General features: G+C 40.9%; 1 protein-coding gene across 1 annotated transcript in view; it reads left to right on the plus strand.

Moving 5' to 3' along the window:
• The window catches only part of Srbd1 (S1 RNA binding domain 1), a 187,476-nt gene that overhangs the window by 4,162 nt on the left and 162,297 nt on the right, over nucleotides 1–21,017 (plus strand). Inside the window, exons 2-7 of the mRNA XM_050146070.1 lie at nucleotides 2,612–2,691; nucleotides 5,719–5,899; nucleotides 7,179–7,553; nucleotides 15,180–15,346; nucleotides 17,494–17,611; nucleotides 18,587–18,725. Coding sequence (XP_050002027.1) covers nucleotides 2,612–2,691; nucleotides 5,719–5,899; nucleotides 7,179–7,553; nucleotides 15,180–15,346; nucleotides 17,494–17,611; nucleotides 18,587–18,725 — 1,060 coding nt within the window. The remainder of the gene's footprint in view (nucleotides 1–2,611; nucleotides 2,692–5,718; nucleotides 5,900–7,178; nucleotides 7,554–15,179; nucleotides 15,347–17,493; nucleotides 17,612–18,586; nucleotides 18,726–21,017) is intronic.

Genomic DNA, 21,017 nt, shown 5'->3' on the forward strand with positions numbered 1-21,017 from the left:
TATCAGTGTGTACAGAATGACTGCTGGGCAGAGGGCTAATTCGTGTTCTTGGATGGAATAGAATGGAGATTTTATCCTGTTGCTTTAGAATAGTGTGCTGTTGAAATCTATTGATTGTTTATGTTTGGAATTTTCTGTTTATTGTTTATGAACTTCAGTTGACAGAGATGACTCAAACCATAGAAAGCCAGACTTTAGATGGGAGTGGCCTGATATTACTGTTGGGATGGTCAGAGTAGTTGTAAGTGAAACGAGGGAGGGTTGATGACGGGGCTTGACACCTTTAGATTAGATGGCTTTCCCATTGTTTTCTTTTTGAGGCAGAATCTCCTGTAGCACAGGCTGATCTTGACCTCTGATCTTCTTGCCTCTTCTTCCCAACACGTGTAGATTTTTATGCAAGATTCAGATTCTCCAGGGAGGTGTCTTCCATGGAGGACAAGTATCTAACTGGTGGCTTTTTGTTTATACTTATTTTTTGAGACAGGGTCTCTTGTATCCCAGGTTCACTTTGAACTCATTGTATGGTTGAGCACAACTTTAAGCTCTCAGTCCCTCTGCCTCCCAGGAGCTGCCCTGTCATATCTGATTTATAAGGTAGTAGGGCTCGAACCTAGGACTTCATGTATGCCAGGCAAGCACTCTCCCATCCCCATCTCTCACTGGTGACTTCTGGGGGTTTTAGCGTTCAATTTGAATGGTTTGTATGTATACAGTTGCATTCATTGTCTTCTAGTCTTTGACTCTGTTCTGGAAAATAAACTTCTAGAATTTTATTTATTTATTTATTTATTTATTTATTTATTTATTTATTTATTTATTTATTTTTGTGGATCAGTTGCACATGTAACATGGGCGAGGGCACCTAGGAAGACTCTTTGTCAGACAAAGATACCCAGCCCCAGATCCCTAACTCTTGCTCCTAATGATTTCAGCAATCATTTCTATTGTCTATTTGTCTTTCCTTTCTTCCTTTGCTCCTTCCTTTTTAAAAAGTTAAAAGAAAACTTTTTTAATGGGTAGACAAAAGGCTAAATTCTAAAATGCCCCAATTACTGGCTTGGGATTTTAATTTTTATATAATAAAAATCTGTTAATCTTTTTGGCTTTGAGTTTTGAGATGTGCTTAGTGAAATCTGCATTTTCTCATCTTAGTCAACCTTCTGAGGAGTTACTTTTTGCTTTTTGTAGAAGTTTTAAAGCTTTGTTTTGTGTGATTTAAATAGTTCACCATCTTAGGGCGTGGTTTTGCTACTGAGAAGGGTGTGGAAGTTAAATACTCGCTTTTCTTCAGAGGATTAGCTAATTGTCTTGCAAAGTGAATTATGTTCTTCCCTGACTTGTTTTGAATCGGCACCCTTGACAAACATCAACTTCCTCTTATTTATTGATTGCTTGACAGGATCTTAGATTGTAGCCCCGGCTGGCCTGAAGCTCTTTATGTAGACCATACTAGCCTAGAACTCTTAGTGAACCTCCTGCTTCTGCCTTCTTTGCAGTGGGATTAAAGGTGTGCCACATTCCTGTTCAGTCTTCTTTTTTACAGTTTTGTTTTTATTGTGGTAAATTGTTCATAAGAAATTCTATTTTCCTGTTCCCTTGTGATAAAAGCTAGAACTGCTTATTTGAGGTAGGATGACCCCCATAACCAGAGAGATTCCTAAGAGACATTGAAGGAAGAGAGGAGAGAGTTCCCTCTGTCCTTCTGTTTCCTTCCTGACACAGTCTGCCTCATGGTTCTGCTCTCCCTGGACAGAGCTGCTGGGAAAGAAATCATGTTCCTCTAGGTGACAACCCCTTTGGTATTTGAGGTATTACCTCCTCTGATAAGTGCTGTTAGAAGCAGAAGCTTACAGTAACCCACTGGTCCAGGGACTTGCTTCACAGATTCTAATATGCAGGTTAATGTAGTTTTTATAGTTTGACAAACATATTTTGGGGAGTAATAAATGTTATCAGTTTAAGTGAATTTTTTACTTATTATATGATGTGATGTCTCTTGTCATTTGTCTTAATTTTTTTTTTGGTGCTGAACCTTTGACTGTGGTAAATATTTTTGGTAGCATAGGTTAATCATTTATAGTACAAGAGGATGTGAGCTTTGTTTTAGGAATAGCCTACTGCTTACTCAGTTAATTAGCATCCTTTGTTTGATGCCTACCTTATAAAGACACCTCTACTGTACTGTTACCAGAAGACACAGAAGAGAAGAAATATTTCTTATATTTGATAAATACTTTAATAGATGACTTTATAATTTGTTGACTGGTAGTGTCGCCATAAAATGATACTTGCGGAATACTCAAACATTTAATTCTAAAATAAACTTATTACCCTGTAAGATCTTGTCTTTCTCTAAAAGAAGGCCCCATACTCATGAGGTATTTGAGACCGTTGAAAGACTGCTGGGTATTCTTCTGATCAGCAGGCTACATCCTGTGGGAAGCCAGTGTTTGGGCTTGTGAACAAATGTGATGTTTTTCTCTCCTTTATGTCATTTCTAACAGCAAAGCTTTTTGAAGTGTTAGTTTTGAATGGAGAATCATTTTATAGCCAAACAAAGTGATAAAAATCTTCATGTCATGCTGACTTCATGTTCTGTTTCTTCCAGATGTCTTCATTGCCAAGAAGAGCAAAAATACAGGCCCAGAATGTGGAACCCAAAAATGAATTGTCTTTCTTCTCTGAGTTGTAAGCACATTAGTGAGATGTTGTTGCGGGAATGGTGACTATTTTAAGGAGTAATATATCCTGTCGCTTAGAAACTTCAGTCATTTGTCCTTTATCCATACAATAGCTCTTTGTTGAATTCATGCTGTGATCCAGGAGAGAAAATAGCTAACTGAACACATTATATAATATTTACCCTGGAACCAGGCTGAAGGAGGGCTTGCTGTTGTTTACATTGCTTTAAAATAGCACGTGTAATTTATGCAGCATTGCCACTGTGTGTGGGGTCACCTTTTGTTGGGGGGGGCTATCTGATGCTTTGTAGGATGCTTAGTGGTATCTGTGACCTCTACCAAGTACATGTGATAATCAAAAATGTCTTTTGATAATGCCAAATGTCCCAGGGGCTCCAAATCACCCTCAGTTTAAGAGTCTTTGCTGTAGAGTACCATATAACACATGCTTTTGACATTTGTAAAGAAATAAGCGATTAATGTTAGGTCACAATAGGATTATAAAGGTAAAATTAAAGCAGGTCGGTGTTAGGGAGCATGTGCTGTGTGTTTGTATTAGAGGGGCATTTTTGGATAGAGCAGTGATGGTGTTTTTTTGGAGGATATGCCTAGAGATCCATATTTAATTTACTAGGTGCTGTGATTTGGATAAATGTCACACAGAGGTCACTACCAGGGTAGTGGTATTTGGAAGTGGTTAGACCTGTAAGAGGTAGAGGCTAGTCTGAGGTTCTTAGGCCACTGGAGGCAAGCCCTCCAAGAAAATTGTGACATCTGGCCTGTCTTCTCTTTGTTCTTATCTCAAGATGTGCACGTGTTTCAGCACATGTTCCTGCTTTTGCCAGTTGCTGTCTTCATCAGAGGCCCAAGCAATTGGGCCACCTGATTTTGGAATAAAACCTCCAAGACTGAGATAAATCAGCCATTTATTAAGTTATGTCAGTATAGTGTCCTGAAGCTTACAAACACAGGAGTTCATCTTGGGGCAAAGACTTAGATTCTGTTACAAATAGAGAAGGCCCCAAATACAAAGACCTTGAGACAGCAATGAGTTGATGTGTGGGGAACAGCAAGAACAGTGCAGCCAGCTTAGAACCATCATGTCAGAGAGTGCTAGGCAATGAGACTGGAATTGCTAGGCTCCGAGAGTCGATGAGGAGATGCTAGGACTTTATTAAAAGCCAGTGGAGGACTGTGGGCAGTGATCCGACCTGGTCTGGCTTATATCTGTACAATATCATCATGGTTTCTTGGTGTCACAGACTGTAAGGGGACAAGAATGGAAGTATGAGGGTGAAGCAAGGAAACAGGTATAGAGGGGAGAATCGTAAGAAATAGTCTGATTTGGGGCACTTTTCTGAAGGTAGACTAGAAAGGGCGTGTTGGTGTTTACGGGCTTCTTGAGAAGACTAGAGGAACAGGTAAGAGTGTTGAATCCAAGAGTTCTATTTTGGCTTGGCAAGTTGGTGGTGATTGCTTGACATCTAGCTAAATGTGAATCTGCAAAGGGAAATGTCAGTTTGGAGATGTAAAATTGAGATTACTTTATTGACTCATAGGATAAGACATAAACTGAGAGAGAGGACTGAGGTTAGACTCTGGAGAGTTGAGCATTCTGAGGTTGAGGGGAGAAGGAGGGTCTAGAGGTCTAAGGAGAGGCATATGAAAGGTGCTGACAGGATGAGGGCCGGGTCCTGCTGACAACTCACGTGGCATGGGAATGAGCATCGATTGGCTGCCTTGAGCCACTTCCTGTGTAACCAGGGATTTTGGAAGTTTGTGTTTTCTTCCCTATACTTTTAGCAACCTACCCTTGTGAAGTAGGGTTGGTTAGCGTTCTGTGTGATAGGCTATTAGGCAGGAGGAGGGTAGAAGATGTTCTGTTTGGTTCATAGTAGGAGGGGTTCTCCTTTGTCTTCCCCTTGCCTTTTCCTTTTGCCCTTCCCCCTGTTCTCCTCCTTCCTCCTATTTTCTCTTGCTCCTCTCTCCCCTTGCCTTTTCCTCTCTTTCTTTCCCATTGCCCCTGTGTGTATGTGTGTATGAAGGAGAGTAGGGCATGGGTGGACATGGTTAGAACTTGTGACCCTCCTGCTTCACACTCCCAAGTACTCAGGACTATCTGGCAGAACACAGGTTTTCAAATGATAGTTACTTTTGACTCTACTTTTTTAGTGTTTTTTGTTTTGTTTAGTCTCAGGCTGCTTACTGACCTCTGAAAAGAACTCTGATGATGTCAGTGGTTTGGCCTGCCATCATTATGTTTTCTTGGAACATAACTTAGCTGAGGATTCATTTAGTGAGGTTCTTGCTTCTAGGCAGAACTGAGAACCCTTCAGGAACTCAGACAGCCTCATCGATTACTCTCAGGCCATTTTTCTCACCTATAGTTACCTGTTTAGGGGAGGAATAGAGTGAAGCAGATGGGTGGAGGGCTGTGCTTTCTCTGCTCCTGATGTGTGTTTGCTTCTTGTTAGAAAAGCGGTGTGGCTGCACCTGACCCAGTCTCTTCAGGGAACAGATCTATTCTGTGATGGGAAAAAGAGTCAATAAAATAGGTACTTGAAGTGTCTTGGTGATGGCTTTTATGCAGTTTCAGGTATTTTAGAAGCTATTTCTTAGTCCTTTCATTGGTTTGAATAACTTAGTATGTTTTAAATGGATTTGACTGGCATTTAGGAACCTAAGTGCTTTTTACTGTTAAGATTGAAAGGCTCACATTGACAGTTGTGCGACATGACCCAGTAAGTGCCTTAAGGTAATGGTTGATTTTCTGTGTCATGATAGTGTGTGTGTGCTCATCAGATGGGGGAAGAGACTTGTGATGGCATGTGGTGGCTCCGGAGAGGGCATGTCTACATGAGTCTCTGATCACTGTTCACTCCTTAGCAATAATTGTGCACAGCCTGTGCCTATATCAATCCATTTTCTATCACATACTTCCAATTATCATTTAAGAAACATATGCCTCTCTTTACCTTTGTCATTTGGTTGGTTTCGTTTTTCCTGGAAGTTCCCCCTGTCAATTTACTTCTAGGTCATCAGGCTCTGAAGAAGATGACCAGGAAGATAGTATTTGGGAACCTCAGAAGAAAGTCCCCAGAAACCGTAAGCAGCCTGCTTCCAAGGAGTCCAAACAAAAGCAGGGGCGGCGGGTGAAGAAGAACACCCCACGGATGGATGCTGTATCAAAAGACCTGGCTGTTAAGGAGGAGTTGGTAGGTGGCGTTGCTAGATGTGGGGAAGGCCACTGTATTTTCCAGATGGGGAGGAGCTGTTCTTTCTCCTTACACAGTGTAGGGCAGAACATGTAAATGACACACTCTTCAGGGCCATGGTGTCCCTGTCAGTCTCAGGAACACTTATCATTCCAACAACCGTTTCTTCAGCTACTTCCACTCTCCTCTCCCAGGATGTGTGCTAGGTGTGGAAGTGCTGGTTTGGATGGTGACGTCAGCAAATATCTGTGCGTATTACCAGCCACGCAGCATGCTCGACATTTTACTCCGAAGATCTCTTTGTCCTTACAACCATTGGGAATTTTATAGATAAATGTGCGGCAAGAGATATTTAGTTACATACTCCTAGAACACAGACGTTAAGTGATGCAACTGGGTTTCTAAGTCAGCAGTCCAAAAGCTGATGTACCTCGTACGGGTACTTTTATATCAACCATGCTTGCAAGAGTGTTGTGTATATATGAAATGCTGGTTTAATAGTTAACACTTAGAAAAAATCATCAAAAGCATTTGAAACTCTTATGGGCAGCACTTTCCTTCTTGGAGGCTGAAGTAGGGTACATATAAACCTATCATACTCGCTTTGTGAAATTAAACTATTTGTAATATAAGAAACAACAGGGAGGGATTCCATATACCCTTTATCTAGTTTTCCCCAATGGTAAAATTTAGTGTCTTATTTTAGCATTGTAAAATATAATTGGTAAAAACCTCTTTATTTAGAATTCTCTGGTTTTCCATGTGTTTATTTTTGTGTGGGTATTTGTATTTAGCACCATACAGTTTATTACATGTGTAGGTTTGTGTAACCATTGAACAGATCCCTGATGTTGCCCTTTCTTTTCTTTTTTTTCCTCCCTGAGACAGGGTTCTCTGTGTAGGCCTGGCTGTCCTGGACCTTGTTCCATAGTCTAGGCCGGCCTTGAACTCAGATCCTCCTGCTTCCGTTGGGATTAAAGGCGTGTGTTTCCACCCCAGGCTTCACATTACCCTTTCTCATCCACATGGCTGCTCTCCTTTCACCCACCTATTTCTGCTCCTGGTGAGAGCGGCTGTGCTTAGGAGATTTCTATAAATATTGTCATATTGTATGCAACTTTGGGATGGGGTTTTTCACAACTCCACGTAGCTCCCTTGAGATTCATTTAAGTTGTTATTATGTGTATTGATACTTTGTTTCCTTTCACTTCTGAAAATATTCCAGGGCAGTTGTTTTCTAATCGTATAATTCTCATGTGTTCTTTTTGTGATTTCATAGAATAGCCCTGTAGCTATTGTTGATGCCAGTTTGGAAGAGAAAAATCACAAATTACATACGACAAAGACTCTGAAAACTGCAGCGAAAAAACAAAAAAACTCAGTACAGAGGGCCAAAAGAAAGTTGAAAGTTGATGAAGAAACCAGCCAAGCCAGCCCCTTAGAAGGTGGAAATAGCAATATGGGGATACCATCAACAAGCACCACTTGGGAAGATGTCTGCAAGAAGGAAGAAAGTGAAGACGACTTCACATTTGGTCAGTCCCCTTTGAAGAGGATGAAGACTGAGGCCTGTCCTCAGGGGAAGCCTGTCAAGTTTCCTGACGGTGCCAGCAGCATTAAAGAGGAGGTGGAGATGAACTGGGACATAGTGCAGGTAAGTGCAGCCTTGCGTCACTTGTGTGTTGAGTCCTGGATGGCACACAGACTCTGCTCACTAAGGGAAGTGCTGGCAGTTTTGAATCCGCTTTTTCAGTTTGCCCGAGATTTCTGGAGTCAAGCTTTGACCACTATTTCTATTCTTGGCAATACTATTTTGTAATCTGGCTTATCAGCTGCAGCTCTTTTGCTAAGAACTGTGACTTCAGTCAAGAAAGTCGTTGCCCTGGCACATACTTGCACATCATGGTTTAGATATTTTACATCAACAAATGGAGGCCTCAGAGGCACATTGCTAAAGTTTTGTTTTGTTTTGGATTGTATTTCCCCATAGAAGCAGTACACATGATTAGGTTATTGGCTGTTCATGCATCCAGTATATAGGAACAAGACCCAGCAATATTTCAAAGAGAAATTATTATTTTTTTGTTGTTGTTTTGGTTTTTTGAGACAGGGTTTCTCTGTAGCTTTGGTGCCCGCCCAGGAACTAGACCAGGCTGGCCTTGAACTCCCAGAGATCCGCCTGCCTCTGCCTCCCGAGTGCTGGGATTAAAGGCATGCGCCACCACCGCCCTGCCGAGAAATTCTTTAAGAATTCTGACTTGAGGATTTCTCCCAGGTTTCCTTTCCTTTACTCTCTGCCCCCTCCCCCGTTCCTTTTTAGCTGCCTTGGGGTTGATAGAGAAGACTAGAAGGGTCTCATGAACAGTGAGCTGAGCCTTAACCTCGTGTGTTCCATCACATTCTGGGCCCATAGCAGGTAGATGAGGGTGCTCTTCCTCTCTTTATGTCCTAACAGCATTCTGAATGGACTCTGCTATAAACTGCTGCTGTAGAGCCCACGGCTTTTTGCAGTTCTAAGACTGGGGCTGTGTTCTTCAGAGAGATGTTTTCTGGGCCATGTTGCTTTTTCTGTCACCTATAGAGTGTCACCGGTAGTTGTTAGTCATTGTGTTTTTCCTCTTTGGCACACTGAGGAATCTGGAATGTTGCCCTATAGCTTTCTCTGTCTTTTTACTGAAATGCACCTTGCAGAGTCATTGAGAACAGTGTAAGCAGCTTTCTCCGTCTTCCTCTGCGTTGTTCCTTCAGATCTGCAAGGCAGTGCTTTCACAGAGCCGGTCATAGACCACCTGCACGGAATTCACTCTGAAGACTTTCTTTAAACTCCATTCTTGGTCCAGAGCTTCAGGGGCAATGGATGTGCCCCACTTTTTTTGCCTTACCCTTTCTGAACACTGCTAAGCTTATTTCTTTTGCCAGGGTAGATCCACCTCCAGTAGCTGACAGTGTACAAGAGGAAGAAAGGAGGGTTTCAAAGTTTGTGAAGTTCCTGGCCTTTCAGACATAGTCAGTCATTCATGGTGAAGAGCTGCCTTCTGTAGGACACTCTGCTTTCTGTCCTGCCTCCCCCATCTTTATCATGGGAGAAGAAAGGAATATTGCCCCACCCTAGCTATTTTACTCCAGATTACAAGGGATAGAAACTTAACCTTTTGTTATAATTTTACATTTATTTATTTAGAGTGCTGGGAGTGGGGATGGGGTTCTGTGAGGAGGATCTGAATAGGCTGCCTAAAAGAATGTCCTTCGGAGTTGAGCTTTAGGTGAGATCAGTTGCCTTTAAGGTGGTATGACAAGAGACAGGTATAAAGAATGTAAAGTGATGACTGGACTCTTGGGAAGGTTTATGCATGCACGCATGCTTGCGTCTTGTTGTAATCTCAGGTGTATGCTTACAGGTCTGAAATTGCTGGTAGGTAATCTAAAAAATCAGTTATAGTCAGGAAAATGGACAGAGGAATTCTTGTTTGTATAATACAAGCTAAAGAGAACCCATCTAAAAGGTACAATTACTGGCAGCTAACTTAGCATAGGAGTTTATAGGTTGTATCTTTCCTCTGATATACCTATCACTAAAGTTGATTCCAGATTTTGAGAGAAGAAAGTTTGTTCTGAAATCTGTTAATGTGGACTTTGAGTTCTTTTTATTTTAAATATTTTTGTTTCTTTGAGGTAGGGTTTCATTCTGTAGCCCAGGTTGGCCTGGAACTCTACTAGGTAGCCCTGGTCCCAAATTTCTGATTGCTGGGATTATAGGTGTGAGCCACCAACAGCAGCAACTTTGTATTTTCTGTTAGGGATACTTTCTTGAGTTTGCTAACCAGTTCTATAATGCTGGTAGGATTGCATACCCAAGGCATTTTGTTATATTCAGTCCAGGAGAAAGGCAAGATTAATTGCTGGGAATAAGTAGGGGAAGCATGATGAGAAGCAGGTACCTGGCTGCCGGGTGAGTGCAGAAGCAAAGAAGTAAGGAAATCTTCATTAGAAGCCGAGCAGCATCCTCCAGTATCATCCAGTATCAGCTGGAAATGTGTTCACTCGTTTCATGGCTTTCGCCAGCTTGGAGGCTATAGATACACTAGTTTTTCCTTTACATTTGAAGCAGTTTTCCCTCCTGTTAGTTGGAAGTGGTTTTATTTTTAGTTGAAGACAAATTTTAAATATAGTGCGTTCTGATCCCTCTATTCTCTTCCCCACAGCTCTCCTAGCTCCACGGCTTTTCTTTCTCTCTCAAAAAGAAACAAACAAACACATCCACAACACAAAACCACAAAAACAGAAACCAAATCTACATGCATAAGACCAATAAGACAGAAAAAAAAAATACCCAAAGCAAAATGGGGCAGAAAGTCCACAGAAATACCACTGAGTTATTTTTGATGCCTCTTGGGCATGCGGCCTAGTAGTGTAGTTAATATACCAAGTAAGAAAATGAATTTTTCCTTTGCTAATGGTTATCAATTGCGGATAGCTTCTTGGTTGAGGTGGAGGCCTTGTCCACTTGCTGCTGCAGGGCGGTTCTCAGGGAATCTCAGGTCCTTGGCTGTGGTTTTGGAGAGAGGTGTCAGAGTTGTTTCACCTGCTGAACACATCTGTGGGCAGCTTTATTAAAGCCTGGGAAACCAAGTGGGAATTTACATGTTTATTTATTTATTTTTTCAATTTAACCTAACAAACCTTTTCCTAACTTTAACTCTCTATGCCATTCCTATTTTCTATGTGGACTTCCTTTTCTATTTTTTTTTTTTTTTTTTTTTTTTTTTTTTTTTTNGTTTTGGATTTTTCGAGACAGGGTTTCTTCATAGCTTTTGGTTCCTGTCCTGGAACTAGCTCTTGTAGACCAGGCTGGCCTCGAACTCACAGAGATCCGCCTGTCTCTGCCTCTGCTGGGATTAAAGGCTTGCACCACCACCGCCTGGCGGACTTCCTTTTCTATGCGCTGCGAATCTCAGCTCCCCACACCAAAAAACAAAAACAAAACAAAAATAAAAAACTTTGAGGGAAAATAGTTTTGCCTTAAAATTGTATTGCTCCTTCCAAATGTAGCTGAATAGTGCAGGGGCTGGGAACATGGAAGTGAGAAGGGAGTTTACTGTGTGCGTATTTGGGGACACTGTCTTGAATATTTACATAAAGATCAGACTGAAAGGAATGTCTTTAATGTACACACCTTCTTCCACAAAGTATATATCCAGGTTTCGGGGGCAAACACTGAGAGGTTTCTGTAAACTAGCTGAACACTTTGGCAGGCCCTGCTCACCATCATGCCTTCGTCTTCTGTTCTGTTGAGGTATGTGTCTTACCTCCGGAAACTTCACTGCCTTTTCAGGGATCTCACCAAGTTGTGTGAGGAGGGTAAGCCCATAGCATATGCTTGGTTAGTGTTTAGACTTGAGTCTTCGAACACAGTTTGTGTCTGGTTCCTTGCCAGGGACTGAGGACTGGCCTCTTGAGCAAAGCAACCTACCCATTTTCATCTGTGAATATATGGCTGCCATGGGAAATTTGTTTTTGTTAAATCCCCTTATGTTCCACACTGTACATTAATAAGAACTGAAAAAGTGACCAGCATAGTCAGTTGTTGGAAGACTTAAATTGTGCCAAAGTTATGACTGCCGTGATACAATTTCTTTATTTTGAGGATGAGCCTAGGTAGGTGCAGTGCTCTGTGCATCTATTAGGAGAAAAGCAAACACACCCTTTCTGTAAGTTCTTTCCCCTTGGTTTCAAGAGATGATAACAGATGATGTATGTGACGATGAAGACAAAATAGGAAAGGAAGTGGCATGAAAGGGAGCCAGTGTGTCTGACCTGGCGACCTCACTGCCACTCTGCATTAATAGTAGGTACAGTAGTTCTTGATAGATGTAGCCATTTCCCTGGGAGAGGTTAAAATAGTGTTTTTTTTTTTTTTTTTTTTTTTTTGTTATAATCAAGTTGGTAGTATTCGTTTTAGACTTTAGCATCAACAAGCTTTGATGTATTCCATATATATATGAGGTTGCCCAGCATGTTCAAAAGTATAACCAAGCTACTTCCAGGTTGTAAACAACAGAATCTCCCTCATACCCTTATTCAATCACCCCTCCTCTCCTGTAACCTCTTTTCTGATTTCTGGCAGTGTATATTAGCTGTCCCCACTCCCATCTTTACATAAGCAGTTGTGACATAGTGACATAATCAGCTCAGGTCAGGTGGTGAGCAGTTGGACTCAGCAGCTTTCAGAAGGGAGCTGTTCAAGTTGCTGGCTTGGGAATGATTCTGAAGAGAAAATTTTCTCATTTTTACTTATTAGTGAGCCATTGAATATGATGTTAACTCTTTTTGTCTTTTCGAGACATTGTTTCTCTGTAGCTTTGGTGCCTGTCCTGGAACTAGCTCTTGTAGACCAGGCTGGCCTTGAACTCACAGAGATCCACCTATCTCTGCCTCCCGAGTGCTGGGATAAAAGACGTGCTCCACCACCGCCCGGCTTGATGTTAACTCTTTTAAAGTGCAGATGTTGCAGGATGATGAAAGCTGTGGTGGATTTACTGATGCCCAGATATCCTCTCTTTAACAGAGGAGATGGGCTTTTCCCTGGTAGCGTTCTTGGGACACTGGGGAAAAGGCATCTTTCTAGATGTTTCCGACAGTTCGAGGACAGTGTACAGGCACTCTGTCTTACCTCTCCACTGCTCAGAAGAGCAGAAACAGTTTAAGTCCTTTGTACCTTTGCATGATAAATCCTTTGCTTTATATACAAATTGAATTTTTGAAGAGAAATATGGCTAGTGGGACTTGGGACAATTTACTTCTTGGACTCAAGTTTTTGTGTGTATAAAATGAGACTAATATCAGTCTATCTCATATTTTAAGTGAGTTAATGCTGAATGTAAGCAGTTAGAACATAGTAAGCCTTATGGAGGTGTCAGCAGAAAGCAGCAGTCCCAAAGTAAAAGTCAGTATTAGAGTAGTTAGGGTAGTCCTCCCTGGCCCCTCCCTTTCTGCAATTCTTTCTGACATTCCTTAATAAATGCATATTCACTTTACCTAAGTAAGCAAGCAAGCACATCCATACGTCAGAAATTAATGTGAGAATTTTCTAAGTAAAGACTAGAGTTCCCTGCTCTGCTGTTCCATGTTCTACAGAGTTGCCCTCTGCTTTGTTCTTGTTGTTTGCCTCGTTTTTCTAAGGCTCGGGATGGTCAGGGCTTACCCCAGAGTTTCTGATTCAGTGTATTTTAGGTGGGACCTAATACTTTTCATTTTCAGCAAGGATGTAGATGATCCCTATGCCTTTCCCTTGAGAACCAGAGACTGTGCTGCTGTAGTCCCCAGAAGTCCTGGACTCTCAGAGTGTAGCGGTACAGGTTGACTCAGCAGCTGAGCTGGAACAAGGAGAGGTCAGATGTTGACAGGCTTCTTTCCCAGTTAGCTTTTTTAGAAAGAGGATTGATTTTTATTTTTTTGTGAAGCTGAGAGTTGTACCAGGGTCTCATGTATATTGGGCAAGCACTTACCACTGAGTTTTTTTCTGCATATAGCAGCAGGTCTTTCTTGTCAGTCTTTCTTTGGACATGGAGACTTATCAATTATGAAAGCTTGGCCTTAGCTTAGGCTTGTTCCCAACTAGCTGTTATGACTTAAATTAACCCATTTTTATCAATCTGTGTTTTGCCATGTGGCTCTTTACCTTTCCACATTCTCTGTGACTAGCCCCTCTATGTCTGGCTGGCGAAGTCCTCTTGCCTAGATTCATCCTCTGAATTCCTCTCTGTCAGGAAGTCCTGCCTAGCCTCTCTTGTCTAGCTATTGGTCGTTCAGCTTTTTATTAAATCAATTAGGTAGCTTACACAGGTGAGCAAAACATAGACACATCTTCATGCAGTGTAAACATCCAGCAACTCCTGGGACTGTCTTGATTATCATTGGCCTAAGATGTCTTTTGAGTTAGGGTCTAAGAAAACCACCATGTTCAACAATGAAAGTTGGCAAGGAGCTCATGGCTAAAGGATGTGGTGAGTAGCCCAGCATATCAAGGAAACATGCTTTGACTTGGTAAGTATGCTTAGGTTTTTGGAAAAAGACAGAAATGATTTTTAGAACTCAAAAATGCTTAACAGTGAGGATCTGGAAGTTAGTACATCGGGGTAGGGGCTTTGAGAAATGTAAATACATTTTCTTACTAAGGAAGTAATTATATACTCCCCCTCCATGTTTTCATGGGGTTTGGGGAGTAGATCCCTGCCAGATGATTGATAGGGCCAGCTGAAATTAACTTCTCATGGAAAAAACAAATAAATGCAAAGGTCTGATCTTTGGAGCAGATCAGAATATCTTATCTTCCAGGATCAGAGATATTCCATTCTTTTGTCTAGGAAGCCTAAAGAGGGAAAGTTGTGATTACCAGGTAAATGGGAGGTGGGTCCAAAGCCTTATGAGGGAAGGATCTGCTCTCAGTAGCTTCCAAAGCTACTGATTCCTGTTTAACTGTCCAACAGTAGAGTTTGTATTCTAGGTGCTTTGGAACAGCAGTGATGGTTTTGACCAGTCAATGACATGATCTAGTACACATTTTGAAAGGAGTATTCACCATGCTCCTTACGGAGATAGGAATAGATGAGACTGAAGTGTCTGCAGGGAGAACAATTAAGGCTGCCTCATTGATGTGGGCTAGAATGAGACTGTGCTGTGGGGTGGGAGAAAATGAAGATAATAAAGAAATATTTTGTAACTTTTGTTTACTGTTCTTATAATGAATCAGACTTAAGATTTGGAGGTGGATGACTCTTCTAGTTTGAATTACTATTTAATAGATAGCAGCACATGAGGAAAAGTGGAGGGTGAGTAGTTTTGAGAGGAGAATGACTTTACAAGTGCAGGGTTGAGATACCCATTAGGTTTCTGGGATATTGTCTTAAATAATTGGTCATGGGTTCGGTGGCAATATGGAAAAGAGCTATGCCTGGAGATAGAATTTAATGTCTTCATCAGAGATTTGATATTCATCCCTTAGAATGACTGCTGAGATTTAGGATCAATATTCAAGATGACTAGGAAGTGAGGTATCTGTATGGTCTCTGGGGTTCAGCCATTTACTGCGTCTGTAGTTTTGTAAACAATTCTATCATACGTTTTGGCCTGATTTTATTCATCTGGGTGATGATGATTTTGGATAGGATCTTACTTCATGGCTCAGGCTGGCCTCAAACTTCTGGTAGTCCTCCTGTCTCAGCCTTCAAAGTTTTGGGATTATAGGCCATAGGATTTTGAATCACCTTTTCTTTCTTTGCAGGTTTTATCTGAGAGAACTAATATTGAACTTTGGGTTTGTGCCAATATCATACGCCTCTTTAATGATGACAATACAATTCCCTTCATTATACGCTATCGAAAAGAGCTCGTTAATAACCTCGATGCCGATTCCTTGAGAGAAGTTCGCCAGACCCTAGATGAGCTACGGTAAGAAGCCCGAGGGAGTGGTGGATCTCTGAGCACACGAGGGCAGACAAGGGGACTTTAGTTACTATTTTCGCAGTCCCAGTGCTTTGTTTTTATTAATTGTTGTCGTCTAAATGTAGACCTCTTTTGCCAGAGTAGTCAGGTTTGTTTTCTTAGTTAGGCCATGGAGTTGGACGTGAATCTATGGGGTAGGTTGAAATGATTGACTATCGTGGCAGAATCTTAGCACTCCACAGTCCCCAAATGGAGAGTTCTTGCCAGTATAGGTGGTCTTTAATCTATAATAGAGTGTCTTAATTTTGTATCTTCATGATACTCAAAACCATAAGCATTCAATAGAAACTCTACTTTGAATATTACCTTTTTTTTTTTTTTTTAAATCCTGGGCTGACAAGATGCTATAGTGACTCTTATGATGCTGCTCCCAGTCAGCCATGTGATCATAAAGGAAAATGATACTCTATGGTGCTGCCAATGATTTTTTTTTTTAGGAAGAGATATTGTCTTGGTTTCTTCTTCTACTGCTGTGATAAATACCCTAACAAAAGCAACTGAAGGGAGAGAAGGCTTATTTTGCTCATAGTTACAGGTTACAGTCCACTATTGTAGGGAAATCAAGGCAGCAGGAATTTGAAGTCAAGAGCCTAGGGTTAATGTATGCATATTGGTACTCACCTTTTTCACACTACCAATACCACTGTTAGGCAGATTTTGTAAATAAGAACAGATAATGAGCCAGGCGATGGTGGTGCATGCCTTTAATCCCAGCACTTGGGAGGTAGAAGGAGGTGGATCTCTGTAAGTTTGAGGCCAGCATGGGCTACAGAGTGAGTTCCAGAACAGGCTCCAAAGCTATGCAGAGAAACCCTGTCTCAAAAAACAAAAACAAACAAATAAACAAAAAGAACAGGTAATGAAATAAGATGGTGAGTATGACATATACAGCAGGATTACACATTCACAGTGAAAAAAATTGACTGAAAATTATAGGACCTGCTGGGCCTGCCATTCCTCTTGCCCCATCTGTGTATTGATTCATCTGTATTGATTTCCGGAATCAGCTCTTCTGCATGGGTCCCAGTTCTTTATCAGTGGAGAATAGTACTTAGGAACCAGTTATGTGTGCTACATGTGCCCATCCTGAGCAATATTGCTCCAGTACCAGTGAGCACATGTAATAGTCAAATAGATGTCCAGGCGGCAGCCTTAGGATTTCAATGCTTAGGAGAAAAGTAAAAGGTGAGCTGGGATATCTTGTTTTAGAGAATAAAGAAGTACTCAGAGAGTAAGAGGAACAAGTCAAAAACATAGCAGTTAGCTTGAAAGGGTTACTTCTGGCCAAGCCAAGGATAATTTGAACAGTAAATATGTCACAATGGTGAATTATAACCACTAAATAAAAAATAAGCCAGAAGTCTATAGTGATAAGAATAAATCAGTGAATACATCAGAGGTTTGGTGAGGAATAAGATGGTCTCAAAATATCCATCCCTCCACAAAGTGCGTATCGGTTACAAAGGGAAAAAGGATGCTTATATCAGAAACCACAAGTGTCCTCTTCCTAGGTCACAGTCTGTTAGTAGAAGGCTACACTAAGATCTTTTGTCTCTCAATGAGATGTAGTATAAAGTCTCACTTGGATGATATTCCTGCCAGGAGGCCTCAGGTTAACTGTAAGGTAACATCACAGGAGCCCTTGAAGGCTTGCAGACACTACAAAGTAACTGGTAGGGAACATTTCAAAGTATGAGACTTTTAGAATCCAGGAGAGCCTGGAACATTGCTTCAACTCGAAGAGACTGCATCTGACAGCTACACTTGCTCTGGTGAGACTCCACAGAGGCCTTCATCAGCACTGTTGCTGAAACCTTAAAAGGCCTCAGGTCTGCGAGGAGGAGCATAGTGATAGGTCAGGGCTAACTTCCTGATACTGACACTTTTATTGTGACTTATATATTATTCTCTCTTGGAACTGCAGGCTAAAGTATTTGGGGGTGAAGTTCTCGTCTGTCAAGTGTGTCAAAGATAAAGCAATTTTGTCTTTTTTTTTTTTTTACTTTCCCTGCACTTTTCTGAAATGTGAGATAGCCTTGAGAAGAGAGGTCGGACATGTGGGTCGTATATCTTATGTAAGTTTTTTATTTCAGGACGGTTGCAAAGAAGGTTCATAGTACAATCCAGAAAATTAAGAAGGAGGGGAAGATGTCTGAGTGCTTGCTAAAAGCCTTGTTGAACTGTAAAACATTTGAAGAACTAGAACACGTGGTAAGGAACTTTATCTTTTAATGTAATGCATAAATATGTATGATTTGGGGGATCTTTTTACCACTGAGGAAGACCATGCCATAAAGAGCTAATGCCATTGGCCACTGTTACTTAATTCATCAGGGTTTTTGTCCTTTAGTCAATATATATTTACTGAATACCTTTTCATCTGTGCCAGGAACTTGGGTTTACACATATGGTAGTAAATAGTTCTTGCCCTCAAGGAATTTCTAGTCACATAAGGAAGTAGAGCAGGTTGTCAAAGCGTAGAATGCAAAGGAGATGGCACAGCCGGAGATCAAGACATGCGTTCTGCAGCCTGTAGTTGGCATAGCTGCCACCATAGTTACTTGTTGGTTTCACATCTGTGTGCTCAGTCAACCACAGATGGAAAATATCTGAAGAACATTGTCTGTATTGAACAGGTACATACTTTAAAAACATACCCTCACCTAAATAATGTACTCTAACAAATCTGAGTTATCTAGAGGGGACTGGTGTTGACAAGAAGCAGTACAGAGGCTGTGTGGAAGCACCACACCATTCTCCATAGGGAACTTGCTGTGCACAGAGGCCAGGCCCTCATGGGTTCTGTGGTTGGCTCCTATTAGAAGCTATGAGCGGCAAGAATTCATGAGCATGTCAGGGTTGACCACTGGGCAACTATGAAGAGAATCTGGAGGAAGAAGGCCTGGTGAGTGAGTGAAGGGTAATTCAACTCGACATCTAGATGAGGAGGTTTTTAGATGAGTAAATCCAATCAAGCACATAGAAAATTACAAAGACAAATCTATGACACATAACACTCCCGTAATCTTAGCTAGTTAATATGAGTTCATCTCTGAAGGGAGAGGGCAGAGCAGAGAGAAGGATGTCTGTGGCGTTCTCAGCATGTCCTCTAGCCCTGCAGCCTTGTTTTAATTTAAGCTTTGAAAACAGACTGCTATTATGTATTCTCTACCTTTTTCTTCCTAGTCTGCTCCATATAAAACGGGGAGCAAAGGCACCAAAGCCCAGAGAGCAAAACAGCTGGGACTAGAAGGAGCAGCGCAGCTACTGCTGGAAAACCCGGGACAGCTCAACCTGTTGTCTTACGTCAAGCCTGGTGTTAAAGGTACTGGCTCCCTACAAGCCGTCAGCCCTGCTGATGCTTAGCTTTTAGAATGCACACATTTACATTAAACACGTCTAGTAACAGCAGGTAAAGAGCAGGTGATTCTAACAGACAAGTCGCCCAGCCTTTTGTTTCCCATGACCTCCCCACTCTATAGTCATTTAGCTGTCGTGCCTCTCCCATTTTCTTTCTGCATTTCCAAGTGTTTTCTCGCAACACACATTTCCCCACTTCCTACTTGGTTCTTTTTTTTTTTTTTTTTAACATTTGTTTATTATGTATACAATATTCTGTCTGTGTGTATGCCTGCAGGCCAGAAGAGGGCACCAGACCCCATTACAAATGGTTGTGAGCCACCATGTGGTTNAAAGAACAAACTGAGCTGAACATAAGACTTTTTTGTTTGTTGTTTGTTTTAGTTTTTCAAGACAGGGTTTTGGGGGCTGGAGAGATGGTTCTGCAGTTAAGAGCACTGGCTGCTTTTTTTTTTTTAATTTTTTTTTTAAATTTATTATGTATACAATATTCTGTCTGTGTGTATACCTGCAGGCCAGAAGAGGGCACCAGACCCCATTACAAATGGTTGTGAGCCACCATGTGGTTGCTGGGAATTGAACTCAGGACCTTTGGAAGAGCAGGCAATGCTCTTAACCTCTGAGCCATCTCTCCAGCCCCTACTTGGTCCTTCTTAATGCCATCTTTGGTTAATAGAAGGTCTTGGTTTTATTATTAATTTATTAATCTTTTAAGATAATTGACATTTTACTTTTAAATGAAACCTCTCCATATCCCAAGATTATAAAGATTCTCATTATCTTTCAAAGCTTTTGTTTTATTTCTGATTTTTTTTGAAAAAAATCCATATAACTCAGATCTCTTCAGAAAGAATTTTAATACACCTGGCATGCACAAAGTACAGATTGGACCCTGCTCTTATATTTCTGTTTCTAAGTAATAAGGGGACTTTGTCTAAAATTTGCTTCCAAATATATTCTGGCCTTTGTGAGTGAGAGAGAGTGAGACAGGGTACAAGAGAAAGATCTAAAAGATTATTGCTTTTAAGAAGCTTACTATTCAGTCTGGACTAGAATTTGCAGTTTTCTTGCCTCATCTTCAAAGTGAAATTATAGATTTCTCAAAAAAAATTGGTTCTTTTTTTTAAGTAATTATATATATCAAAATATGTGTTTTGATATATATGCAAAATTAAGTAATTTCTATAGTCAAACAAAATTGACCTGAAATGAAATTAATATGTGTACTGTCTGACACAGCTTACTTTTTTCTTCTTTTGGTGATAAGAGCACCTAAAATTTATTTCTTAGCCAAATGCTAGTATGCTGTATAATGAATGAAATCCTTATGCTGTACATTAGATTTCCAGGCTTACTTAGCCCATACAACTGCAAGTTAACTCCAACCCTAGTCTTTATTTCTCCATCCCAGTTCTAGTTTTTCTTTTACTTTCTGTTGATCCTTTAAATTGGAAGACTCACACATCAACAGGGGGCAGTCTGTGATAACAAAATCCATGCCATGTCCATAATTATAGAGAAATATATCAGCCATATTTTAGAAAATGTGAATTTATGATTTTAAAAATTGAGTATATGTGTCCGTAAAATACGAATGATCTGTTCACAGAAACATATACATTTTAATTTGTTTGGGAAAGGACAGTAATGGAAAGAATTATTTGAAGTTAGAGATGGATTAAAGTGAATACAATCCAAATGTGTTTAATTTTTAGTGCTATTTGTAGTTGTATTTTCAATGATTTACATTTAGTTTCTAATTTTTGATTTGCTATACGTTGCTTCATTTAGTTACACATTTGTTCTCTGGGTGGGGTGCTGGGGATGGACCCAGGTCCCTGTGCATGCCCTTTCTCCTGCAGACCCAGGCCTTCCTTTTGCTGATTGCATTTCATATGTTAACTGTAGCTGAGCCTGAGTAGTCCAACCTTTAGAGTTATTGTAGTGGCGGGGGCGGTCTGCCCACAACGGAGAACAGCTGCAGTGAGATTTCTGCCTATTGTTCCTTGTGGCTGATTCTTTGCCTTCTGTTTTCCTGTCTTCTTTGGTACAGTGGTCTCTTTGGTTGCCAGGTATACTGCATTCCTACCAAACAGGCCTTTGATAACCATCTCTCTTAAAAAAATTCTTTTGTTCTTCGATAGGTTCATCTGTCTCCACCCACCTCCCTCCTCTCACTGCCCTGGCAACTCCTCAACATGTGCTCATCCCATTTTCATCCCTCATGTTTCCTCCTTTTGCTTTTGTTGCTGTTTTT

This window comes from Alexandromys fortis, unplaced genomic scaffold, assembly GCF_014885135.2.
Source record: "Alexandromys fortis isolate MF-2015 unplaced genomic scaffold, M_Fortis_MF-2015_v1.1 scaffold_42, whole genome shotgun sequence".
Classification (NCBI taxonomy): domain Eukaryota; kingdom Metazoa; phylum Chordata; class Mammalia; order Rodentia; family Cricetidae; genus Alexandromys; species Alexandromys fortis.